The 11,767-nt window shown below is 37.6% G+C and overlaps 1 protein-coding gene across 3 annotated transcripts in view; it reads left to right on the top strand.

Moving 5' to 3' along the window:
• CTNNA2 (catenin alpha 2) overlaps positions 1 to 11,767 on the top strand; it is a 1,588,763-nt gene that overhangs the window by 1,434,425 nt on the left and 142,571 nt on the right. For all 3 annotated transcript variants that reach the window (XM_069065925.1, XM_069065916.1, XM_069065933.1), the window contains exon 12: positions 964 to 1,164. In XM_069065925.1, the coding sequence (XP_068922026.1) occupies positions 964 to 1,164 (201 nt within the window). The remainder of the gene's footprint in view (positions 1 to 963; positions 1,165 to 11,767) is intronic.

Below are 11,767 nucleotides of genomic sequence, written 5' to 3'. Positions count from 1 at the left end.
AGAAAGAAAGAAAGAAAGAAAGAAAGAAAGAAAGAAAGAAAGAAAGAGAAAGAAAGAAAGAAAGAATAACTTGTTAAGCACGTATATGTCAGAAATTCTGCTAAGAACTAGGAATAGAGTGAACACAAAATAGAGAGTCCTTGTTCACATTTAACCTCCATTCTGATGGGGAAAATTTCTGTCACATAAAATGGAGAAGCAAAAGGCAATAATGGTAATTGATTGAGGACAAGCCCAGTAAAGAGAAGATAGAAAAATCCAGAGAGTCAGGAGCAGAGCTGAGAGTGAAGTGAACATAGATAGTTGGGCACATCATGGAATGTTAGTGCAACATAAAGTGAATGTTGAACCACCATAGAGTGAATGAAGGAGAAAATGTTTAATTGAGCCTGGGTAGGAAGGCCATGGAGAGCCTAAAATGCCAGCCTGAAAATGATAACCATATTCAGGTTTTGATTTTATAAAGATTCTGAGAAAAGCATGCATTTCCCTCAAATGAACATGCTTTAACAAGGATCTGTATTGAATTCTTCTCCCTTTACTCCCTCCTCTCTCTTCTCGCCTGTCTCTTTCTATCTGTCACTTTATCTCTCTGACTCTGTCTCTGTCTCTTTCTCCGTCTCTCTCTCTCTCATTTAAAACCATTTCCCTGGTATTCTGACTCTGGTCATGGCAGTCATTTCACATTGATCCAATTCTCTCCCTGCAAACTAACTTTACTTTCATTCATAACTTTGTCCAGAGTGCACAAAGTCAAAGCCTTTTCCAATCAAAACCTGAGGTAAACAGATGGGACTTTATCCTTAGCTATTGAATTAGACTACTGTAATCATAACAGATAGGGTTAGACTGTACAAATGAGGGGCTGGGAGCTCAGGAGAAGGCTCAATAAATGCCTGATTGGTAAATAGGAATTTTCTAATCAAGCTGAAACCTAACAATGTGTGTGTGTCCTATCCACAGAGAATCACATTCTGGAGGATGTGAATAAGTGTGTGATAGCACTCCAAGAAGGGGATGTGGATACTTTGGACCGGACAGCAGGAGCAATCCGTGGTCGGGCAGCCCGAGTTATCCACATCATCAACGCGGAGATGGAGAACTATGAAGCTGGAGTTTATACGGAAAAGGTGCTGGAAGCTACAAAATTGCTGTCTGAGACAGGTAAGTAGGGTCGTGGGATCGAGTCCTCCTCTTCAGCAATGACGGGGTTATGTCTGGTGCCTCCACAGCAGTCATTGGCAGGAGCCTGCCATTTTAGATTGCTTGGGTGTGGAAGATGAATCGGAGCATGGGCATTTTCAGTTATCGAACTTCTACTTTGGGGCTTATGGGTAATTCGCATGTGATGCTTTCTAGTCTCTTCCTTTACACGCTTAAGAGAGGAAACATGGAATCATGGACTGAGATCTGCTGTTGAATCCAGGGTGCCCTGACTTTAATTTCTCTTACACCTACTGATGATGTGACCTTGACCAAGACTCCTGTCTTCTTTTAGGTCGAGGCAAATGGCTAGGAGTATAAATTAAAGCACTGATAAGAGGGCATCACTTTGCTCTGCAGTTCCCTATACCTGAGAAATTATAGGTCCAGTCCCTTTCCCTTCTTAATGTTTTGGATCTCTGGATCTGGTGTCATGATGAAAGATCTGGGTTTGAATTCTGTTTTAGATATTCAGCAGCTTTGTGACCCTCAGTAAATCAATTTATCTCTGTGAGCTTCAGTGTATTCTTCAGGAAGATGAAAATAATAATAATACTATTTATTCCACACATCACAAAATGATTATCTGTTTAAAGTTCCATGCAGAAATACCAGAAGGTATTCAATAAAGATATTGATGCAGGTGGGAATGTAGGATTATGTTATGATAAAGCATGATCAACAAGGGAAAGACCAAAGCATTTATTAAGTGCTTACTATATCTCAGTCACTGTGCTAAAAGCTTAAATTCAATAAACATTGATTAAGTACCTACTATCTTCCAGGTGGTACAATTGAGAGTGCCAGGCCTGGAGTCAGGAAGATTTATCTTCTGACTTCATATCTGGCCTCAGACACTAACTAGCTGTGTGACCCTGGGTAAGTCACCCAGTGCCTCAGTATCCTCAACTATCGAATGAACTGAAGAAGGAAATAGTAAGCCATTCCAATATCTTAACTGATAAAATCCCAAATAGGGTCATGAAGAGTCAGACACAACTGAAAAATGACTGAATACGAATGTACCTAGAAGCCCTTTGATTCTCACAGCCACCCTAAAAAGCAGGTGCTACTCCTATTGCTCAGTTGAGTTGAGGAAACTCAAGGCACAAACGTGACATTTGCTCAGTCATATAACTAGTAAGCAGCTGAGGCCAGCATTTGAACTCACATCTTTCTGATTCAAATAGTCTATGCATTGATGGATTACTGGGTTGAAATGGAGTGGATAGGGAGGAAACAGAGCATGGAATCTGCCATTGCTTCCAGAGTGGTCATGATGCATGATCCATTCTCTCCTGGTGGGTTTTACATATGCATTGGCTTTGGATAGAGTAGTAGTTAAGTATTTGGCATTGTGATAGTGTGATGGAATTCTTTTTCCCTCCTACTTTGTTGGTGAAGTTCAATTTTATTGTATTTTATTGAAAAGACCTAAGGCTTATCAGGTCAGTGAAGGGAGAATAGAGACTTGTGTATTTTGAAACCAGCAATTCTGGGGAGACCGAAGTCCACCAGAGGCCAGGAAGGGAATGGAGACAGTGGTAAGGAGAGATAAACTGCTACACCTCTAATCATGATGTCTGGTTTTAGTTTTGGCCAAGTGCACTTTCCCTGTTTTTGTTTTTTAGTGTTTCTTCTCTTTCAGGCAGATTTTTAAAGAGAGACAGTAAAGAAAACAGGTTTGGAAGGACAAATTAAAAAAAAATGAAAACACCACCTACTTCACACTTGGCTACATCTCATCTCAGAGAGGGCTTTGTCCCACTAGGTCCCAATCCACTCCTAGCATCATTAATCTCATCAGTGTACATGATAATAGAGGCAAGACTCCAAAGCATTTTATCTGAAAAGTGTTTGGGAGTTTTAGTGGCCTGTAAGCTCCAGAGGAATCAATAATGTATCATAGTAGCCAACAAAATAGCAGATATAATCTTGGCCTGTATAAAGTAAGGCATAGCATCCAGCAATTGTGATGCATTGGAATCATTCGCAGGACATGTGGTGCAGGGGAATCTTGGTTTTGGAATTAGAGGATATGGGTTGAAATCCTAACATAGGTATTTGCTACCTGTGTGACATTGTATAGGATCCTTCCTCAATTGCTTACTGTGTAACTCCATGCAGGTCCCTTACCACCTCTGGGTCTCAGTTGTTGTAACTTTAAAGCCAGACAGAGCATTAGACTAGATGGCTTCCATCATCTCTTTTGGCTAAAAATAATCTATGACCTTATGTACCTATGACTAAAAAGGTATTAATATTATCATATTCTTCCCTGATCAAGCCATTTTTTGAACTCCTGTATGATCGTTGTGGGTCATAGTTCTGGAAGGACATTGATAGGCACACACAATCCAGTTGAATTCAAACATTTCCGTTGTGAATTTGAGCCACACAAGGACGTAGTGAAACTAGTGAGAAGTCTTAGCATTGGGAAAGAGAATGTTTAGAGAAGCAACTTTGCAGCTTTTAGCAAATGTGGAAGAGGAATTTACCTTTGCTTTCCTTGGATCCAAAGAGTAGAGTTAGGAAGAATTCTTGGAAGTGCCAAAGAGGCAATTTTACACAACAGCAACAGCATGCTTAATGAAAATGAATTGAGTCAAGTTGGTAAGCAGTGAATTTTTCCTCACTGGATTTCTTCAGGTGAAGCTTGTTCTTCAAGCAAATCTTGTTCACCTGGTTATTGATAGGAGTAGATAGCCACTGAGTTCCCATACAACTCAGAAAGATTGTGATTCTTTGTATTTTTGTGTGTCCCTGTGAGTTTTGGAATAAAGAGAAAATCTCATTTAATCCATTCATTTTACGGATTATCAAACTAAAGATCAGAAAATCAAGTGACTCGCCTAAAGACTCAGAACTTTTAAATGTTCAGAAGTTACATTTTTAAACTCCAAATCTTGTGGTGCATTCCACCATGTCACCATCATTAATCCTTCTTTGTTGGATGAGAAATGGATTATTCTACAATGATAGTTTCCACAAGAACTTCTTGCAATGCCTTAATGAACATATTTACCTTCTCTTATTGGTACATTGCAAATTCTTCCACATTTCCTTTAGAGTTATGTCAAAAGAGCTATTGGTACTGATTGTCAACATTATTATTGTTATTGTTATTATTAATAATCTTGATGTGTAAATAGTAACATTTTTCATGCTCAAAAGATGAGTGATATTGAAGCTGACTCAGTTATCTCTGAGGGGATCTAAAGAAACCCACTAGCCCGAAAATAGCATAGTGAGGCAAGCCATGGTAAGAAACACTGGACATTCTCTCTGAAAAGCAAACAAGATAGAAACAATGTGAAATGAGATAATAAGGAACATCTCCAGAGGTTAGTTTCCTCCTCGAGAGACTGCAGTGACTTAGAGTCAGATATAACAATAATGAAATGAGTTCACATTTTAATTAGCAGAAATCTAGCTCTTCCTCCCTAGAGCCCTGATAGCCCAGCATTTGTTAAATTTATACAAACGTGACCACATGACACTTCTTTCCCTTTCATGCTGGGATGGCCTAAGAGATTTTTGCAGACTGTAACCATTTTATTTAATGTAGATTCTGTGAGAATTGTCCACTACTCTGCCCCTTGCAGACTCTTAGCACATCCAGGGTAACCTTGTTGAGCTGGAATGAGCTCCCTCTGATAACTGGATTTCTTTGCTGCATTTTTCTTCTCAAGAAAACATAGACAAATGTTGAGAAAACAAACTGAAAACAAACTTTGGCTAAAGTGTAAACAGCTTCCACATTACATGCAAAGGTCAAGCAACTTTCAGTCCAATAAGTTGATGTTTCAGTGAGAGTTAGTCTCAACATAAGAACGAATCAATCAATTTATCTATCGAGAAATATTTACTAAGCACCAACTTTCTATGTGCTAGGTTTTGGAGACACAAGTGCCAAGAATGAAACAATCTTTATATCTTCTCTCCCAATGAAACCACAGACTAATGTGGAAGACAAGAAATACAACTAATACATCTCTCTCTCTGTCTCTGTCTCTCTATGTAAACATATACATATATATTCACACATATATTTAAGTATGTATGCATATATACATATATATTTAAATACACAACACATATACTTTTAATCTAAAAAAAGGAAAATTAATTCTCATATAGTGCCTTTGCATAGTAGGTATATCCTCAATAAACATTTGTTAAATGTTTCTTTGAATGCTAGAGAGAACTTCAAACAGCTGGTCCTTGCAAAAGGAGAGCTTGGAAACACAGGAAACACCTATTGCGTATATAGATTGCTGACATCAGAAATGTATGGTGACATCAGATGGACATATAATTATGGGATCTGGGGTTTGAGGTCAGGATAAAAACTCAATAGTGTTTTGATGAGAACACATGGAAAGCCCAGACCTAGAAGAATTCAATTACTGGAAATGATATGAAGTCAGAAATTTAGGGACTGCAGCATAAGACTGATACTCCATTGCTGGGAATCAGATGGTAAGCTAGTACACAAGTACAAGGCAAGGTTTCTGAGCCCATGTATGACTTGACTACCCTTTGACAAGAACTATTAAAACAATGACACTGTGAGCCTTTAACTGTTCAATTTTATCATGTTCCCAGATAGGACCCACATCCTGGGATGGAGAAAACCATAAAAAAGTGAGAAGGTTAAGTGATTGCAGTCACAGGGCTGTGCCTATAGGGGAGTTAGGTTGGAAGACTAGATTAGAGGTAATACTTGCAGTGTGTGGAGGATTTTACTGGATAAGTGCTAAGGCCTCTTCCAAATGTGTGAGCCTTTTTATTCCTTATACCTTTTCCCTTTTCATCACCAATCATGTTCAAAATAGTGACCCTGAGACCTTGCAAAAGCCTTGGTTGACCCAGAAAGATTTAATTGTGTTCAGCATGCTGTCTTGAGACTGGACAGAATACTAAGTCATTTTAGAAAGATTATCAACAAGCACAGTTGAAATCTAAAAGCTTTTTTAGGTTGACCTTTGACTAGAAAATCAGTGACCCAGAACAGCCCCTTTCTTGATAATTTTAGTTACTTCTTATTTTAGTCTTATGATGGATCTGTGCTCTCACTATCTAAATGGTGCCAATCTCAAATCAGCCATGTCCTTTATTCTTATAGACCTCTGGTCCAAGTCCTCTCATTGACCATCCAAAGAAGAGCCATAGAAGGTACCAGGAATCTTGAGTTAGGCATCCTAGCATGGTGGGACTAGCAATGGAGTCCTTGGGCTCTCCATCAATTTCCAAAATTTTCATGACCACCCACCCAGCTAATAAAATATGATGCTTTGAGAAATGTACTGAAATAGTAATAATAATGATAATTGATAATAATAATAATAAAGGGGGAGGATATGGATGGTGATAATTATGATGATAGCCAATGCACAGATGTACACACACATATGTACACATGCATACATATAAATGCACATATATTATATACATGCATGCATGCATACATGCATGATAGGTGCTGTTATTATCCTCCTTTTGCTGATGAAAACATTGAGACTGAAAGAGATTCAGTGAAGGATTGGCCACAGTTCACACAGCTAGTGAGACATCATTTGAATTCTAGTCTTTATGAATGTGAATCCAGTTCTCAATGCATTAGACCACTTTTGATAACTAACGTATAATGGATGATTAAAATGCTGGACTTGGAATCAGCAAGACATAGCTTCAGATCTTGACTTTGATGTTTATTAGTCATGTAAAAACAAGTTCCTTAATGACTTTAAGTTTCAGTTTCCTAAGAATTAGAAGGTTCTACTACAGAGCAGCTAGGATCTTAATATAGCTTTCAAACTGGGATAGTATCTTCTTCTAATTATAGGGTTTTCTATTGATGGTCTTGATGCCAGAAATTCCAATTCTTAGTAACATATTTTAACTTCTTCTGACTCACCTATTACTTCTATCTGGATGACCGTTTACTTTAATTGATCAGAGAATGGTCTTCTGTGCATGTATATACACTTTATTTTGATAATGGGTGTACAGATTCCATTATTTTTTTAAAACCGTTAAGGTCTTGGATTTACCAGGCTTCCAGAGAGATAAATCACATACACAATCACACACACACATATGAACATATGCACACACACCATTTAGAACCTGTGCTATAGGGAGACTAGATAACAGAGAAATATGTGGATTGCAGTCCTGAGACCTGAGAGTCTTACCTCCGTCACTTACTAGACATGTGACTTTACAGGTTATTTAATCTATCTGGGGCTCAATTTCCTCATGTTCAAAGAGGAAGAATTCAATCTGTTAATTTCTCTGAGTCCTTGAAGCTCTAATCTGACATCTGAAGAAATGGTAGCTAACCTCAGGTCTCAGAGTCAAGAACTGAAAGTTGGAAGAAATAGGCAAGGGCAGACCAGGACCAGGTATACATATGTAAATGATCTTGGTGGGTAGGTTTCCAGCAGGGAGGTTTTCAATGTTACCAGGCATCTAGAGCCATCTACAGAGCAATATAACCTCCCTCCAACGAAATTCCAACTCAATAAGGGGTGGGCTTTGGTGAAAGTGGCCTTTTGTGTCAAAATGAATACTCTGTTAAGTTAAAATAATAATAGTTTCCAGGACGATTATTATGCTAAAATTCCACTGCTTCCTTATGCAGAATTTTACCTATTCATTTTTCATCAAACTAATTTACAATGATGAAAACACAATACACTAGATCTACAGCAGGCCCATTAAATACTTACATTGCATATTTGATGTGCTCTTCAATAAAGGCAGAATTATAACAAATTGCTAACAGCTTTCTAGTAAGTGCATGCTTGACCAAACCCATCTTTAAAGATCTGATTTAAAAAGTCAGGTTTTTTTCAGGATGCAATGCCACAAATGCACATTTGGTGATATATTTATATATACATAGAGGAGCTCATTCTTCACTGAGCGGATTATATTGAAATGTCATTTCTGTAAATTTGATAGCAGATGAAAACTCATGGATATGGAACGTGATCAGATTAGGAGAAGCGGACAGCATTGAGATCCTGTAAAATGGTCTTATTTTTATTCTTTTTTATAGCTCATGGATCTGCCCTATACCTGGCCTAACAACTGATTGTAAAATAAGGAGAGAGAGAGGGAGGAGAAAAGAAGACTTTAAAAGAAATGAGTCTTCCACATTATTGAACATCAACAGAGAATGAAATTCACATTTCATTGGTTAACACATGGACCAAAAATATGTTATTACTGTGATTTGAATTCATGTCTAACCGAAAATCTTGTAAGAGTATGCAGAGATTTATAGACAAATTACAAATGCTGTACATTTCTCCACGCCCCCCCCAAAAAAAAATAAATAAAGCACAAGTGTGTTTAAGCAAGAAAATAGCAAATACACAGTGCTAAAATAGAAAAGGTATTGGTTGGTGCTTTCCTGCTCCCCTATAGCTATTCTTTGTCTTAAAATTTATTGATTAGTATCATCGAGAATAACCCTGCCTAATCCCATTCATTATCAACTCCTCTTTCATATAATGCATGCTCTAGACAAGCAGGTACCCCCACTGTCCCCCACCTATGTCATGACCCTATGTAATTCCTAGGCTATTTTGATACTGTCCTCCCTACTCACAATGACCTTTCCCATTCTGCCTCACAATTCATCCAAATCTTGTTTTTATCTCCATACTCTTTTTCTGGAATGACGTTTTGAGCAGACCAGCACTTGAATCTGAAATTTAGTTTTCTTCTTCATAACATGAGATAATTGGACTAGTTAAAATCTAAGGTCCTTTCTAAATCTAAATCTATGATCTTATGCTCTCCAGCTTCTCTGAATAATTGTCATTCCAAGAGATTTCTCTGTATCCATTTACTTTGTCTTTCTGTAATTCAATTTCCATTCTGATACTTATTTATACTTTGGACCATTCTACTATTCAAATAATCACCTTCCTGGAACAAATGCTAAGTGTCCTGTCCCTCGAGGTACAAACAGAACAATGAGAACATATGCCCTTTTCTCATGTAATAGACGTTCTCCATTACATGAGATTTGCACTAATAAATTATTGCAAGACATTTTTCAATTAAAAATGCATGTTAGGTAGAGGAATCAATGATTCCCAAAATGAGTTTAACTTTGAAAGATAAAGATTCTGAGGCTGAAGTAGAGAGTAAGTGAATTCCAGGCATGTATATATGTATATACAACAAATCAGTTCAGCTCACTTTTTCTTTCTTCATCAGTCATTCAAGATCTTTTGAGACAGCTAGGTGGTACAGTGGTCAGAACATAGGATTTGGAATCAAGAACACGTGAATCCAGATGCTTCCCCAGAAACATCCAAGCTGTATGACCCTGTTCAAATCACTTACCTTCTTACCCTCAGATTCCACATCTGGAAAATGAGGATAATAATAGCATTAATCTCATAGTGTTATAACAACGATCAAGTGAAATCTGGACATAAAGAGCTTTGTGAACCTTAAAATGCTATATAAATGCTAGCAGATTTTATTATTCTTTTAGTTAATAGAAAATAGATATTTATTGAGCTGAGCTTACTGAAGGAAAAGACAATTTTTGCTTTCAAGAAATAGAGGGATATATTTCATGATCAGTATTGAACATGTGGACTTTGGGGAACCTTTCTACCTTAGAACAAATATGCAAATTCATCTAAATGTCTTCTATGAATTGAGAATGCAAGTCTTACCAGAAATATTAAAACACAGACATGTAAGCCTTCTGGCAGATATTATGGAATGCGATATTTTTTCCTCCTTGGTCCTTTTGAGGCTATTTTTGCAACAGACCCTATCAGCCATGAGATCCCCTTGACAACAAGCCCTATCCACCAACAAGGCTTCCTTGACAACAAGCCCTATTGACTTCAAAATTCCCAATTGAGGGGGGAGGGATGTCTCACTGCTGCATGCTTCTTTGCCAATGGAGACAGAAAGAAAAGATGAAGAGTGTGCATGTTTCCTGATACTCTGCTTCTTTAAGAAGAAAGGAAAAAAAAGATCCCTAAGAATATCTCTGCATTTTTATGTCCTGATTTCCATTATTGGTCTATTCAGGTCATAAGTGTCTTCCTCCTGGGTAGTCTCTTTAGTCTGTTCCTCAAGATCCCTTGAGGGCTGGAGCCAATATCATGCCTTCTGGATTCCTGCAACTATACCACATGTAAGAATTAATGTAAAAATCATTTTTCTTAAGGCAAGTCCATTGTGAAACAAAGGGATCCAACCTGATTGTTAACCATAGAACACTGTGAAAACTGTCCTCACAAAAAGCAATAAAATGACTTGTTGCTGCCTAATTTTCTAATACCTATTGTTCTGAACAGCTGGAGCCAAGTGGGGAGGGCTAGTACTTTTCCCCTCCCCATTCAAAGACTGAGAAGAACAGCTATAATATTTTTTTGGGGGGGGAAAGGTTTTAGAATACCCTTATTTTCTCCCTCAGTATCATTTCCATCCCATAACACAATGGTCAACCATAACCCTTAACTATTACCATAAATTGTCATCAAAATCATAGATTGATATAATAGAAGTCATTGCAATCTGTGCAGTTGCTCATAACTTTTTAATGGATAATACATACATATACACATACTTGTACACACATATGTATGTACATGCACAAACATATATGTGTATACATATGTACCTAGAAGACACTTTAAAATCTATTTAGTCCAAGCCTTTCATTTTACAGAGGAGGAAACTGAGGGAAAATGACTTCCTCAAGGTCAAATAGCTACTAAGTGGCAAAGCCAGGAAATAAACCCATGGCCTCTGACTCAAAAACTAGTGTTCTTTCCATTGTAACATATGGCCTCTCATACATTAGGCTGTCAGTAGGAAACTTCCAATAGAGACCTTAATGACCTGAATATGTGAGGTGCTTGTTTGCTGTCTTTTTGGAAGGGAGGTATTCTGATTTATTTTTAAATGGTCACATTTAAAGAGGTCACATGCAGTAGCTTGGTTTATTAGTCATCCTCATTCACATTTGCATAATGCTTGAAGGTTTACAAAAGTCTTTCCTCATAACAACCTTGTCATTCAGGTAGGACAAGTATTATTAATCTCAGTTTTCCAGATAAAGCAATTGAGGCTCACAGTCCTAAGTTCAAAATATAAATGTCCGACCTAGAGCTCAAGCCCAGATACCCAAGGATCTTTTCTTTACACTGCCTTAACTCACTGCCTCCTGAATAAAATGTCAAAGTGGCAGACACTGGTTTGAGGATGGATTTATCTATTCATATTTAGTGCCCAAAGCATGTAGGTCAACTTAGAGGTGGGGGAAGGAATGTACAGAAGAAGGTTATGCCCCATCAACTTTGTAGACCATCTTTTCCAGAAATCAGTTAAGATATTCTTACACACAATAGACTGTGTACATATTATTGGTATGGATTTACTAGTATACAATGCCAACATTTTCATTTCTAAGTATCATTGCTAATATTATTGCTACTTTCTCAGTGATGCTTCTAGGAAGGAAGGAAGGAAGGAAGGAAGGAAGGAAGGAAGGAAGGAAGGAAGGAAGGAA

This window comes from Petaurus breviceps, unplaced genomic scaffold (assembly GCF_028583685.1).
Source record: "Petaurus breviceps papuanus isolate PSGF00001 unplaced genomic scaffold, PetGlider_PUasm1.0 139, whole genome shotgun sequence".
In the NCBI taxonomy this organism is placed as follows: domain Eukaryota; kingdom Metazoa; phylum Chordata; class Mammalia; order Diprotodontia; family Petauridae; genus Petaurus; species Petaurus breviceps.
This window is presented reverse-complemented; position numbering and strand designations above follow the sequence as displayed.